The sequence below is a fragment of the Necator americanus genome, chromosome III (assembly GCF_031761385.1).
Source record: "Necator americanus strain Aroian chromosome III, whole genome shotgun sequence".
Lineage (NCBI taxonomy): Eukaryota > Metazoa > Nematoda > Chromadorea > Rhabditida > Ancylostomatidae > Necator > Necator americanus.
The window spans coordinates 33,727,278-33,743,026 of NC_087373.1; the positions used below are offsets into that span (position 1 = coordinate 33,727,278).

At 39.7% G+C, this 15,749-nt stretch overlaps 3 protein-coding genes across 4 annotated transcripts; 1 reads left to right on the top strand and 2 right to left on the bottom strand.

Annotated features, from left to right (window-relative positions):
- Positions 1–5,466: 5,466 nt before the first annotated feature.
- RB195_011825 (uncharacterized protein) lies at positions 5,467–13,623 on the bottom strand (the record flags this gene model as incomplete). 2 transcript variants are annotated; one of them, XM_013444046.2, is made up of 10 exons in its annotated part: positions 5,467–5,538; positions 5,771–5,941; positions 8,161–8,931; positions 9,747–10,259; positions 10,848–11,003; positions 11,817–11,879; positions 11,956–12,058; positions 13,157–13,278; positions 13,349–13,428; positions 13,539–13,548. In XM_013444046.2, the coding sequence occupies 10 exons, from the start codon at positions 13,546–13,548 to the stop codon at positions 5,467–5,469; spliced, it is 2,061 nt and encodes a 686-aa protein (XP_013299500.2). The 2 variants fall into 2 exon arrangements, with proteins under 2 accessions (XP_013299500.2, XP_064050990.1); XM_064193407.1 differs by lacking the exon at positions 5,467–5,538 and having other exon boundaries at positions 5,693–5,941; positions 13,539–13,623.
- RB195_011826 (uncharacterized protein) lies at positions 13,583–15,749 on the bottom strand (the record flags this gene model as incomplete). Its single annotated transcript, XM_064193408.1, has 3 exons — positions 13,583–13,627; positions 14,929–15,007; positions 15,667–15,749. 3 exons carry the CDS (start codon positions 15,747–15,749, stop codon positions 13,583–13,585), a joined length of 207 nt encoding a protein of 68 aa, XP_064050991.1.
- On the top strand, positions 14,974–15,339 carry RB195_011827 (uncharacterized protein; the record flags this gene model as incomplete). Its single annotated transcript, XM_064193409.1, has 1 exon — positions 14,974–15,339. The coding sequence occupies one exon, from the start codon at positions 14,974–14,976 to the stop codon at positions 15,337–15,339; it is 366 nt and encodes a 121-aa protein (XP_064050992.1).

Here is a 15,749-nt window from a genome sequence, read left to right on the forward strand (position 1 = left end):
AAACCAAATCTACCGTATATTGAACTCTTCTCTAAGGCTGCTTAATTTGCTGTACTGGTGTTGATTTTGTGACAAGCTGGACCAAGTTGAATAATTTCAAGTTATGTTCTGAGAACGTTATGTACAAGGGAAAACAACAACCAGAATTTCTTACACATTCATGACGTCTCCTCTGCTCTTTACTGAAGACAGCAAATAGAAACTTAGTGTCTGCTTAGTTCTTAGTATTTGTTGTAGAGCTCATGCGTTGAACGAAAACTAATCCTTATGCTGTAACACCTAAGAAATTCAGTTCTTTTCATTCTACTCACCACAAATGTGACAAAAAGATATTAGAAATCAGTGGTGTTAACGCAAATTTTCATCGTAATAAAGAGATCGTTGCTTGTTACGTCATAGTGACGTAAGCGCAACCGCGCCACTGTTGTGTTCGCTGAGTTCTCTTGCCCCTCTCCAATCATATACTACTTTACTGTTTCCGCTTCGAGTTTTTTTTTTAGTTTTTCAAAAGAGTCTAGTTGGAGACATAGGACTAACCTTATGCGAGTGCAGTGTAACGAATAGGTTGGAACTGTGCGAAGACGTGCTCAGATTATAATAGTTGAAACGCGAAAATTAAAATACGCAGGCAATCAATGTTTTCTGAAGAAATAGTCCGAATTACGTTCTTCAGTGGTCATGTTATTTTATATCCCTGACTAATAAACACTTACGTGATTGGATTAGGAAAGAAATTTTCGTAAACACTATTAGCTGATTGAGTTTATGGATCATGTGCAAACTTAGGCTGCCGCTGCGTCTTTCACCGTTGTTGGTTTTACGCAGAGCTATACTCACTCGTCTGCTTCTTAGTTCTAACATCCTCGATCACTCCTATTTTCGCACTTGAGCTTTACCATGTGCGGGGATTTCGTTCTTAGACTACGAATTCCCAGATGTTGCTCAAGCGATGATCCCTGCACCTGGCTTCAAGATTCTTTGACCTCACCGTTATTGTACACATATATTGTCGAAAATCTTGGTTGTAAATATAATAATTTTAGGAGCAGCAACTGTTCCCAGTCCAGAAACGAATATATCCGCTTTATAGAGGTAAACTTGCTCTCACTACAGTTCTCCAGCACTTCCTTTCCCTTTCTGTTTGAGACACTGTCGTTAGACATGTACACATTACAGTAGTTGCTGTCTAGGAGTAACTGAAGCATGTGTACAGTTCCCACAAGTCGCGCTGGGGCGTCTATTATATGATCGCTCACCCAACATTCAACAGTAGGCTTTATTTTATCGATTAATCACGCCCCGTGAAACTTTAATGTGCGTTGATTAATTCGAGCTTGTTTCTATGGTTCCTAGAGAATTCAGTGGTAGTATCGAAGAATCCACAGTCATAAGCGAAACAGTGTTGAGCCAGTTGAAATAGTAATAGATCATAGTCGCCGCGATCAGCTGTTTTCTAGGTCACTGCCCTCAATCTAACAACCTTGTAACCTTGTAATCGCGTCACTTCTGGAAGGAAGGCTCCAAGGCCGTCAGTATATCCACATTTTCGGTTGAAGTCAACCGAAGAGGCCACGATATTCGTCGCAACTATCGATAAGGGTTTTATTGATATTAGGATGGATGTAGCACTTAGGTTTTTTGTTACTCGAAAAGAAACGGGCGAACTCTAGATATTCTACGCAAGTAACAGCTAGTGCTTTCGGAGCGAATGCTACCATAACCGGCTTAGATGCAGCGCAGGATTACGGGCACGATCCGAATACAAGCTATGAACATGAAATCTGAGGGATCTGAGGAAGATTAACGGGATATAGGTCATCGTAATCCAATGCTGTCATGTTGATCACGGTACCACAATCATAATGACGTGAATCGATGCATTGGCGGATCTATTGTGCTCCAGTAGCGGAAAAAAAGACCGCTTGCACGCATATGCGAAGAATGCGGGTACTCTCGCATGACATGTGATGAGGCTCGCCAAGTGTCAATGGAAGATGCGAACGGGTTGGTGTAGCCAATACGTCACGTCCATTTTCCTATTCGAATGCCCTCGGTATATGCTGGAATATCAACATCAATGTGGACAGTTTGTTGAATAAATGTTTTCAGAAATTAGATGTTTCGAGAATGGTTTGAATCCATCCAGATACGGAATCCTTCGAACTATTGGTACACAGCTTTCTCTTTTTTCTTGGAGATGTTATAGATACTTTAAAAATATTTTATACTTCTAGTAATTTCCTTGACGTTCTTTCAATACTTTTCCTTCTTCAGTATAACTCATGTTATGTTGGGCTTTTTTTTCTAAGATGATGTCGTGATTGACTGCACTATGTTAGCAGAGCGAAGCATGTAAACATGAGAAACGCTTCCTGTTTCAATCGAGGATGTACGTTTACTAACTATAAGTAGAGCAGAATAGGATGTATTTAAGAAAAAGTCCGCGAAAATTGCGATATTTTATATCTTGTTTTAGCCAGAAAAGGGACAGCTACAAGCCCAGACTCGTTCAGTAGGTTCATGTGACGCTAAGGTCAAAGTTGGGTGCTCTATCAAACTTTCATATTCACTATTGCCCATGTTCGACTGTCCTTGAATCTTGGCGTGAATTGAATACGTAGCTTCCATGATTTGGTTGAGCCCTTTGATTGATTGTAGCTAAAATAGGTATTGATCTTTACTCACAACTAACGTTTCGGTGTTATCGCTTCCGTCAGAGCCTGGAAAGATCAGAGACGTGAGTGATTTATCCTCTCAAACGTCTCGTCATCTTACGAAAGCATTCAAGTGGTGCATACTAAACGGGATTTGCATACTCGATGACCAAAATATCGGCTAGAGCTTACCTCTGAACTCTCCTCCGTCTGAATGCTTTCTGTAAGATGATGAGCCGTTTAAGAGGGTAAATCACTTATGTTTCTGGTGTTCCAGGCTCTAAAGAAAGCGATTGAGAAGAATTTAAGAAAGATAAGTACTAATAATGACTCAAGCAGCTCAAGGAAATCAGTGAAAGTTATTTTGATATTCATTTTTGATTTAAAAGTCTCTGGATGATGGAGTGTTAACACTGAGTCGTCACCTCCCTAGGGAGTAAGAAGAAAGTAGCTGAATGACTGACTCCTCGCCAGCCGGCACGTGCGTGGCGCAAGTGGGTAGCGCCCTTTAATCAAGTAACAAGGTCAGGGAAACTACTACATGCTTGTATAGCGGACGTCGTTTTTGTTCAGTCGGGTGAACCCGTTTCCCCAGGCCGCAATGCAAGTTCTTTTTCTGCTTGACACACGTTTCCTCCTACTTCGTCTCTGCTTCGAATCGAGGACAAATCGCTCTCACTTGGTTGAACATATTCGGCGCCTACTACGTTTACATAGCTGCGATCTTTCACCAGCTCCTATCGTCACCGTAGCATTTTGCAGATCATCCATCTACTGGAATTTTCCACGCAGCCGCATAGACTTGCAAAACTTCGGTTTTTTCAGTTCTTAATCTATAGATAAAGCAAGTAGCATTGCGCCCGTGTTAATGGCAACTGAAATGTAGAACTCATGTATTTATCGACACTTGTTTTTACTCGGATGAGCGCTGAGCGTCCGCAACAACTCCGATTCTTCCTTCGCTTCCCACATACTCTGTCTGCCCTACTTCAATTCAGTCTAAGTCATTCGGGAAAGCATAGGTGACAGTTGCATTTATCCCAGTGGTCAGAGATCGACCTCGATGCAGCGAGTCAACATTTTCCTCTTGAGAGAAATATGATATAAGGTTTCCTACGTTCACATATCCCGTCATTTTTATCCACAAAATAGTTACAAATCTGTCTGTTGAGACTAATTGGTAGTCGTTTATATACAGTCAGTTGATGAAGAGTAAAAATAACTATGTAGAAATACGGGAACCCTCTTCTAGGCATGTTTTCTGTTCATGAAAAACTGACATGTGAGGCATGTTGACATGTGTTGATCCTTAACTCTCTGAATGTGAATTTGTTTTTGAAAAATTGATTCTCTCGTCATAAATTAGAGAAGAACAGATTATTTGTGTTCTGCTATATTGTATTAAAGGAAATTCGTCGTGATGTTCTCGAGAAATCTGTTTAACTTTGGCCTAGATTCCGTAATTTTGCTTTTAGGTTGTACAAAGTTTACTCGGAGCTGTACATGCCATCAGAGTTGTAGAATTCCTCCGAATAAACTTTTCTCCGATGTTGAGCACTCTTAGTGAATCGATTGCCCAGATGTCTCTCGACTAACTTTAGGTCCTGAGACTTCACAAGCGATAGTGTTAATGTTGTTTGCGAAAAGCAGACTACGACATCACTCCTTATAAATCTTCGATTTATCTAATAATGAATACCACATATTACCAAGAAAAAAAGGAAAAAGATGAAACCTCAGTGATGCCCTTATTTGAAACATAACTACACTCATACGATGGAAACTTGCCCGTTTTTATATAAGCAAAAAGCGGGTGTTTAGAACAATCACAAGAGTTTTTCACAGTTAGCGGTCTTCTCACTGAGAAATGTGAGATTTTCCACACCTCATATTTCTCAGCGAAAAGACCGGTACTGCACGTGCATGGTCATCCCCTGTTTCTGTGACCGGAATCCCGTAACGAAAACCTTCATTAAACCCTATTTTGCATTCATTGTTGTTCAGACCATCAAATGACAAAGAAAGGAAATAGCACCGATGATGTACTATCGACCAGAAATCAGTTTATGAATAGTTCTAACTGACGAGTTTGAGGGATCGCCTCTGTCTGCTTAAATCCAGTGATATGCACCATTTCCACGTATCTTGCCCTAGCACAAATTCGCGTTTTTCTGTTTTGGTACTAGAACTGGGATAACTCTCGAGTTCCGTTTCGTTACACCCTGCCACATTCCGCACATATTAGTGCAAAAATACACATGAAAATACCGCGGAATTAATAACAAGTTCACGCTGATACAACTAAGACTGAATATGTTTTATTAATATGACGAATACGATCTGATATATAACTTTCTAGAATTTTAATACATTCAATTAATAACTCCACAACAAAATACAACCACAACAACAACTTGTGATACATTGAGTGCACAACGTGACACCATAGTGTAGGCGTTTCGTTCGCTACATATGTTACTGTATAAGAAAACCGATGCAAAAACCGGGAACACCCGTGCCGTAGAGAATGAGTAGGAGATGAGACGAGATGCTGATCAATTTGTTACTTAATGCGCAGATGCAATGCTGGAGGATGTAAACAGCCTGACAGTGAATGCACGCAAGCGGATATGTTACTCACTGATGCAGTTAGGAGGAAAACGATTTTCTTTCGTCTTGTCACTTTCAACTCGCACTATAGTTGGTTTATAGTAGTTGTGCTGAAAAAAAAAGCAACAAAGGGACTAGACAGAAGACAGAAGATATCATCATCTTACAGGAATGCAGTGTCAATGTCATGGACGGGTTCACATTACCAACTCTCGCTCAACAAAGAGATTTCAGCTCGTAATGCGCATGTAAAGATAGCATTTCTCGAAAAGATCTGAACTGCAGATCAATATGTGAGGATGGATGAGAACTTTTAGGATGAGCTTCAACAAATATTGTGTTGGTGATCGATGGTTTTGTCCTAGAACTACTCAACACAAGTCTTATGACAACGAATCTACCTCAGTTCTCACTTAGAATGAGAAATCTCAAGTGGACAACGACTTCGAACTAGGATAGTGCAAATCAACACCACCATCTTTGTTGATTTTTCCATTCAACGGCACCGGTTTCACATCCATCGACGTTCCGCTGCCATTTGTGTTCTTCGATGCTGCGTCCGCATTTGTCGCTCGACCACTCGTGAGAACCGCGTGCAGTGTACGCCCTAGTGACTGCTTATTTAGCGTCGCCATACGCCGGAAGTCCATCGGGGCAGGTGGAGTGACAGAGTCGGCCTGTAAAATGAAACGACCTCGATAATAGTAATGAGTATAATCGATATAATACAGGATCTAGTCCTTAACTAGAAACAGATCGCAAAATAAGCCATCTGAAACAGCTGGCAATTAGCATCTCCGCATTAGCGCTGACAAGCTCGTTGTTTATGAAATCGATGTACCTGCAGTTGCAATTTTAATGTATCTAGTACGTTTCCGGATAGAGTAATTAGCCGCATGATGTCACCACACCGTTTCTTATTCTCTACAATTTTTCTCTAAATCCATTTCAATAAAAACGACTATAACAAGATAATCACATTACTCGTTATGCGATAATGGTCCTCGGCTGGCTATGAGAGACATGTGCTCTAGAACCAAAGAGTGAGAAGTTACTGGGAGAATCCCATTTTTATTCTGAGCAAATTTCCGTGTCTTTTTGACTTTTAAGTTGGTTTTAGCTCTTGTTTTGTGCTATTTCGAATGCATTGCACAATAGTTTCCATAAAATTAAGAATTACACGACGCTATTTTCATTCAAATTCGATCAGATTTCTATTGCGAACAACAAGAAATGTTCCGGTATAAGAATGGTAGGTGTAAACGGTGACCATTTCGATTTTCCGCTTATTGGAGAGCACGATAAATATAATGCCTGTTTCCGAAGTTTGGTGCAGGTCAAAAGAAGACCAGAAAGGGAAAGAAGCTCCTTATAAGCGATGCGCAATGTTCAGAGGTTGGAGGCACTTCAAGGGTGGAAGGGGGGCCGTAATATCGTCGTGTTATTAGATTAGTTCTTTTTGGATTTCCGTTTTTGCTCTAAAAAAATTCTGTTTGTCACCATCCACTATGCTGCACAACATTTCACAGGCAATTACCACTAATGTCAGGGAAATAATGCGTGAAGAAAGACTACTCAACGTAAAGGAAACGAGCTGCTCACACTTTGATTCCTCACATGATCGGAGATCTTTGAGTAGACGATGTAGACCGTGTAAAAAAAGCCCAAATATTGAGCACGAAACCGGTCCTGCACTACGCAAACAAGATACGTTTCTCAAATTTTGAATCGTTACCAAGAGTAAAACATTCAGAAGATGATCAATATCAGTGTAGCTAAACATTCTATTGTCTCAAGCAGTGCTTTTTGATATCGTAGGTAGGACAAAATAGGATAAAGTAGGACAAAACCTCGGAATAACTTGAGGAATGAAAAGAGAATTATGAGCTTTCCATAGATATCCTATTCTTTGAAGATGTTTGGTTCATCCCTCATCGGTCACTCTCGACATAAAGAACTTTTGGGACTCTCTTTGAACAAAGTTCATCTCTGATCACCTTGCTCTCTTCGGTATTTCCTCTTACAGTCGTAGTCTTTTCTTAGAGTCCAAACTTTGAGAAAAACGTGAGCAGATCGTTGCCGTCAACCAGTGTTCTAGTTGTAACCAATCGTTCTACTTCATACAATATTTTCCTGTCTTTCCGTAATGATAAATGTCTATCCATTATAGTGGCACCACAGCCGAATGGCTACAAATCAAATTTCGTACGAGCAAAAAGTGATGAGACTCCGAGGAACCGAACCCGCAAAACATCACCCACGCACTCCTTATCCACTACTCCACCAGCCTCTTAATATTTTAGACAACGTACCACTGAAAGCCGATTCGCATGCCTGCCCTTGAGTTCATTTCTCAAGCTACACAAGAGTCTGAGGAAAAGAATTGCACTTTTTATGTCATTGAAGAGATGGCTCTACTAATTATGTATTCTAACAGTTAAGTTGTACAAAACGATACCGGAAAAAAATCGACTACATAATGGTTCACGATGCAGTGCGTCATTTGAGAATCACATCAAATAACTTGGACTTCTGTAAAATGCAGTCGCCTCAGGCATGCGATGTCTGGGATGAACCGCTGCATGCGTGCGTTTCATAGCAAACAACGGCAGAGACCTCGTGCTTGAATGGAATCTCTGCGCTGCGACGATTATACGCCGTAGTAGTATCATGGGGGTGAAAGTCGTTATCTTTCTCGGTATGACTGCAGCTTTGACAAGATACAGTTATAACGAAAACAATAACAAGGTGAGTTGTTTCTTTCAAAAAAAAAAAACTTTTCGCAACAAAGAACTTTCATAAATCACATAAACTGCACAGTTTAAAATAAGAAAATTCAAAAGAGGATGACAAAAACCAAAAAAAAAATTGACAGAAGGAGGAAGAAGGAACTCACTTTCGATGCGCTTGATTCACTCGAAGACGTGGGCTTCGGCGGATGGGTTGCTGTTGAAGGCGAAGCGGTCAGTGATAAACTCGAAGGCGTTTCCGAAGATGTCTGAGTTGTTCGCACATCAGCGCTCACTGGCTGAGGTAATGTAGGTTGAGTAGGCCTGAGAGTGTCTGAAGGAGGGGTCTTTGTAGTGGGCTTTGATTTCGAAGGCGAACTATTGCATGTCCCATTTTCAACCGTATTCGGTTTTGATGGTTTCCTGCTAGGACTCGCTCCCACTGATTCATGTTTTGGTGATTCCTTATTTTTCTGTGAAATATCCTTCAGTGATGAAGACATCGGTAGATCTGAATTTGGTATCGTTCTCGGCTCTCCATCAGGTTTCTGACTTATCTGCGTGTTTTTCGGCGCATTATTGGTTCTGGTCGATTTGGTTGATGAGACGGGGTTACCATCTTGTGCTGATTTTGCTTTGTTTGTTGCTTTTTGTTCTTTCAATACACTAGCAACAGTTGGGGTCGATACCGGGAAAGGTGACATGTGCTGAGTGAGATCAAGCCGAGATAATTTCGACATCTCAGTCGTTGAAGGAAGCGATGAATAATGAGAATTCTGTTGAGGTGTGGAATTGCATGGAGCCGGTGGTTTTAAAGGTAACTGCAAGGTATTGCATGTTGCATCTTCTCTTTGAAGTCGAGGAGGTCTATCGCCATTTTCATTTTCATAGGACGTTCCAGGTTTCCTCAGTGGGGCACATTCCATCGCGTTCGGCGCCTGAATATTATCACATGAGCAGAAGCCATCGTTGCAACAGAACTCAACATGATTACTACAGCCAAGTTTTCACGCACTGAGGTGTGGATTTTTACAGCATAAAATACTTTCATTGGGAAATGAACTGTTGCTTACAAAATTAAAGTTTCCTTTGCCGAAAAAGAAGAAGCTTATATATTTTCAAAGCGGCAAAAGCAGTATGGGTATGGCCTTTTTACAAAAATTGTACTCCTTATTGCATTAGAGTCGATCAAAAACTTACAACATATATTTTTAAAAAGAACAATTCCCCTTTACGTGGTCTTTTGAAGCTGAGAGGCACTGAATTTCTAGTGTAAAGTTTCACAAAAGATGATTAATGCTTAACCGGTAAAATTCTCTCGACCAAATATAATGACCATGCTGTGCGTATAATACATAAGGAAAGCAAAGACAGCAAAGATAAAGACAAACGTGACAAAGAAGTTTCGTAAATTTGATGCCTTTCAGGTCAAATTCTATCGTTATGGGTGCAAGACAAATGAAGCTAGTTAGATTAGTTTTTCTAAAAAAGGTGGACCACTTTTGAAATGTTTACTATATGTAGAGTTATCGTTGTCATTTGTCATTTGCAATTTAAATAACTTAAGATGACTAATAAGACTTGTTAAATTCCAAATGAGAAAAAAATCGCAGTAAAATCGCCCTTAAACACATCTGTTGTTGGTATGGGACACATGTTCCACGGGGAGAAGAACAAGAGAACAAAAAAAAGGAAAAATAGTCAAATAAACCCTCTAGAAAAAAGAATGTCGAAGAAAAAATATGAGGTGTACCTGAGGAGTTTGGCTGAACGGCATCGAAATGTGCATGTTCGGTGGCGATCGGTGCAAAAAAGGTTGCTGAGCGATGAACATCGGTCGTAGCAACTGGCCGACGAGCATGTTGGGCGCGATAGGCGTTGGGTGTGGAGCGCTAGTCGTTGGCGATTTTTCTGTGGGACTTCTCTTTGGATCACTTAGTTTTCGCCTTTTACGAGGCGCACATTGTTGTGTGATGATGGGCGCCGAATGACCGTAGATATCAGTCGATAAGCTGACGGTTAATGCCGGAACTACCGGAGAAACTATCTGCACCGGTTGAATTTGACCGGGTGGTTGCATCGCAGGTGGAGTTTCTTGGTGAACAGGTGCTTCCGGCATTAGACAAGGCATCGTTTCCGCATCAAGGACTGGAGGCGCGTCGTCGATTACTGTCGGAACGAGCGTGAAGAATAATCGAAATGGTCGTGTGCGGTCGAAACCACCATCCAGCACGAGCGTCCGCAAAGTTACGTCGTCAGAAATATCCTGAAGAAGGAAAATAAATGCGAGAGTAAATTAAATTTACTGAGATTTCTTTAGCTAAGAAGAACTGACAAAAATGAGAACAGCAAAGGAATCTTATGAAATCAGCAGGTTGATAAATTTGGAGACGACATAGAAAGGTAGAACAGCAGGAACATCCAAAAAGTACTTCAGAATCTAGTCCAGGTCAAGACTTCTCTTACAAATCAAAACAAAACTAAATGGAAGTTATTAGAAAACAGTTTTTGTAATGAAAAAGTTTTTATTAGGCGCTAAAGTACGACCTTAAATGACACCAACTAGTGGGAAACTTCAGGGAGAAGTTAAATTCTCTCTACGGACATCAGCTACAGGAAAAGTAGATGTCATTTTCAGTAAATAGTACATTCAATGAAACGTGTTCTTCATCCACTAGATCGACACAGTGGTTCTTCATCCACTAGATCGACAAAATTAAAAAGGGTACTGTTCTTCAGAACCAGTGTGGCAAGGAATGAGCCATGTCGCACTTCAGCTTACAAAGGTCCAGGCAATTCCTTTCGTCAATGGAACAAAGTAATATGAGAAAAAATCAAGTCAATTAATTTTTACCTGGAAATCACGATCAGATATGAAGTGTACGCCGAACTGGTCTGTTAGGAAAAGCTTGGTTTCGAGTAGGCGACGTATTGTACGAATAGGGACTTTCGCAGCACAACGGAAGAATCGTCGAAATGACTGTTGAACTTCACGTTGCTGTTCGCGACTCTATAAAAATAAAGCTTAAAGAAATTTTTTCTGAACCGTCCAACAGAAAAGAGAAAGACTATTTGTCGTAGGAAATCATTTGCCAATGATATCTCTCTTATATAAAGATAGCATAAACTCATAAATTAAATCTCAACATAACTTCCATACAAAAGAACGACGGAAGCAAATTCTTTACAAACATAACTACATTTACTTCTTGAAACTGAAAAAGTTGCAGCGCACGTAATGAGCTTTAGAGGCACTATTCACATCAAAGAAAGGGTATCGGTGCGAATATTTTGTTCTCAAAATCTTTTCTTGCATGGTCAATGCTCAACTACGCGACATGACATTGTGCAAATGAAAACAGTAGTTTGTAACGACAGATGTTTCAGAAACTGCAATAATGAAAAAAAAAACTAATCTCTTTTCTAGGCAAAAGTTATGCTGGAGAAGAAATTTATTGTAAGTTACACTTCTTTTGAAATCTTATCTGAATCTAACAATGTTTACTATTTGTAGCAATAGATTAGCTCCAATTTGACATAGACTAAATCACATTTACTTTATTGGACATGGTTTTAAAGAAATTAAATGCTGCAAAATGTTAGTGAAACTAATGTACCATGAAGAAATGCAAAATGAAGCTGGTAGACGGCAACTCTGTATCATCCCTATCAAAATATTGCAACAAGATGCATTCCGTCTATCTGTTTTTGAATTTGTTAACACCATCAAACAAATACTAAGTGAATAAAACAGCAAACATTCGAAAAAGAAAAAGATGTTCAAATGTAAAAATAAAACCTGAAACTGGTAAGAGAATCTCACCTTCTTGGCTTTCTTAGCCGGTGGCTCATTTTGAGACGTCGAAGTAGATGGATGGACAGAATCCTAGACCGCAAACAAATTGGATAAGTATATAATATCATCGATTGAAAGAAGGGTAAAACGTACGAACTAAACTTACGTCTTCGGATTTAACAATAGCCGGTGGAGCAGGAACGAATTCTAAGCAAATCGATAGTAATTCTTCCGGATCGCAGATCTCAGTACTCGCTTGTATCAGCTCTCTGGAAAACTGTTTTAAATGAATGCATTACACGTCCTAACAATAGTATGAGCCTATGAAACCATGTATGTTTACGACAACAAACTCATATGAAGCATCTAGTTTTAGCCATTTGCAACAAATAAATTACATATAATAGTTGATAGACATAGAAAAGAAAATATTAGTTAAAAGAACAATCTTGATTGTTTTCCGATAGAAGATCTTCTCACTAGTTCTTTGATGATTAGTGATTTTTTTCTCTAAACTGTCCAATACACTTGGGTCTAATAGAGAAAATATTAATGTCCATTAGAATGACGTTTTTTTCACCAATCTTCAGCTACCGATGTAAAATATTAATAGTGGCTACTAGTCCAAATCATTTAACGCAACTGCTGCTAACACCGCCGTATCACCTATATATAATTATTAGCGTGACAAACTAAGTGTAACTTAATGTAATTTTGAACGAATAAATGACAATTATAGGCGAAAAAGTGCAGTGCTGGTCTATAGTTTCGTAAAATGCACCATAACTGCAACGGATGGGTATGAAAACAACGTAAACAGAGTTTCAGTATAATTTTTGCACTGGAAATCTGTCATCATACAAAAAGTTATTGCTCAGCGTACAAAAGATATCAAAAATTATATCCTTTCTGGAACAACTCATACTGCTCGAATATCGAAACACTGACGCAAAGCTGTATAGGATTTGATGAAACTATAAGAGGCAAATCTCAGTTTATTCGTCTAAAGCGCCGAAATTTTATGCATTTAACAAAGTTCTCACTTACAAGCACTCGTGGGAACATTGGTTGAAAAAAGCAGTGGAACAACGTTCGAGAGAAGCTAACGTTTGCAATCGTTTGCTCGTGCTGTTCTTTTAGATACAAAATGATGAGTGAAACCTAATGGAGTCATATTTTCGCATAGTAACCTTGTACTTGTCAGCAACACATACGCTATTTGTAATCTGGAGCACTTTTCAAGTTCTTTGCAATTGTACAAATAACGGTTGAAAGGACGTAAAAGAAGGGCTATGCCAAATATTAAAAAAAAACAAATAGAATAAATAGTAAGCCAAAAGAGGATAGAACAAGTAGTAACGACCAACCTCTGCACCTTCTTTTCGCCTAAATCTGCACTTCCCACATCTTTCTCGGCATTCTCGAAGAAAATACGAGGCATAAATTTATATACAAGCATTTGTAGAGTAGAATCTCGATGATATCCATTCTATAAAAGACGTAAAATAAGAAGACTGCACTGGCAATAGCTGGATGCATGAAAAAGGATCGAAACACACCTTATCAACGTTCTTTTTGCATCCTTTTGTGGGACAGATACCTGATATCGATAAATTCTTCAAGAGACATTCTTCGCAGACTGAAATAACTAGTGAGAAAATGTGAAAAAAGAAAAGTAAAACACGATGGAAACGAAATCTGAGTGAAATGTAAAATGTTAAGACTGAAATAGAAGCGAATAAAACATACAACTGTGCATACACCCAGCCACTGTGACCGCATTCACAAGATAGTCATGACACAAGCCGCATTTCAGATTCGGTGAGGCACTCATCACCCTGAAAATAGGTAATTTCAGCAGTTCCATTTCTTTCTAAAAATGAGAATAAATTGGAGAAAAGCTGGCTTTTCAAGCGTACTTCAGAAGTCAAACAAAAAACGAGGACAAAGAACATGTGCAAAAATGCATATTCACCAAATACGGGAACTTTTTTATAGGAAAAACTCACTAATTTGATAACTCATAATCGAAGAACTTTCGATCGATCAATACTGTCATCGAAAACTTTTTTTTTTAAAGAAAAAGATGTATCTATAGCAATGCTGTCAGCAAGGAAAAAGTATTTCGAGATGTGAAAATAATCACAGACCGTTCCTAAACGATTGCCCAAAGTAGAAATAAAGATACGCAATCCATAATTTTACGTACGCATGTAGTTTCATCGACGTCTTTGCAAATATTTGAGACCTCAATTGTCTTTCGCAAACTTTCTCAGATCATAAAAAAAATCGCATCTGCAGAAAACCGGTCACTGAATTACTGTTAATATTTTTCGATCCAGTTTTACGGAAAACTTTTGTATGCATAACCTTCAAAAGCTGATTATTAGAAACAGTTATTGTGATATAACGCATCCAAACCTAATCATATAAGCTCTAAAGAATTTAAATGGAATTAGAGTTAATAGAACCCTACATAAACAAACATTATCCAGTTATGGCACATGTATTTTCATGACATTGACCAGGATTTCGTTAACACGCGGGATAAATGTGAACGGGTATACGGGTGAATATATCGAACCTATCGGAAATGCTTAAGCAGAGGACATGTCAGTAATCAATAACCGCACTCGTCACAGTGACGTGAAAAAAAAATGAACTGGGAACGAATTGAGATAGAAAAATAATATTTCTCGCGGTGATCAAGGGGAACGTTCAACTTCTTATACTATCATCACTCATGATAATAATACTGGTCAAAATGAGGGTATGATAAGCTTAAAAACACAATAAGTTCAAAAATTGGAAATAATTCAGTATTCTAGGTCGTAATCTTTTCATTATATGCAAACCTTGTAGGAAATCCCATAGCTAGTATCTGAAATAATCTTAAAAGCGTCTATTCAGACATATCTTCATCCATGCTCCCTTTCATTAACCCTCGCCTCCAACTAATTTATCGATCAATGGTTAAGATAAGTGAGCCCCAATTAACGGGTACACCACTGTAAATACACGTGCAACACAGCTGGAATACGGTAGTGTTATTGTGGTGCGGCTCGTGCTGTGCGATGAACTTTTACACTGAACAGATTATCGAACGAGATGTGAGTGATACGAGTGAAGTGTAACTTACCACTAGAACATAAAGACACGAAGTGACGTAAGGAACTTGCACTTGATGCTTCAAAAGTGGACAATGACCACTACAGTACCTGAAAAGTCAATGTTAAATCGAAACTCGTTTAAAGACGCTTGCATCCGAGCGTCCGTAATCGCACACAACGAACATGTGAACAAAGGAAAGGAAGCGGCAAGCCGCTTTCAACAACGAATTCACTGCCCGACACGCTTAGAACGCAATACTTCTTCGCTGATGACAAGTTCGCAAGACTCAAAGCCATGTGTGATGTCGGATGACGGTTGCGGCATATGTCCGAATAGCTATCAATATTACAATGACGGGAAATCGATGACAACGATAAAAAAAAGCTTCGAACGGATCGATATCGGCGGCGTCGAGGACCTTGCCAATAACGCACAATGAAAAAGTGCACAGTAGATCCGATAACACTGACAACACACCGCTAGCACTAGTATACGGTAAGTCGAATCGATACTTAGAGGGCCAGAGCGGTCGCCGGCGAGGGGAACGTAATCAGAAAGGCGGCGTGGAGATAGAGAAAGCCGAGGGTGGGGCGACCACCTGGCTCCGCCTACGGGCCCAGTCGTCATTGGTCGATGGGAACTTATGAGTAGGTCATGATTTTACAGCGCAATTACGATTGGAATACGTTCAGATATGTAATAATGAGTGGTCGTAAAGTAGTAGAATGTGAAAAAACCCGGTGAAAAGCGAAAGCGTAACACTCACCGACCGATGCAGGCGGGCACGACCCCACAGAGCCACGGGCGAACCACAGTATGTATGAGTGCCGCGCCGCGGACGCCACGCAT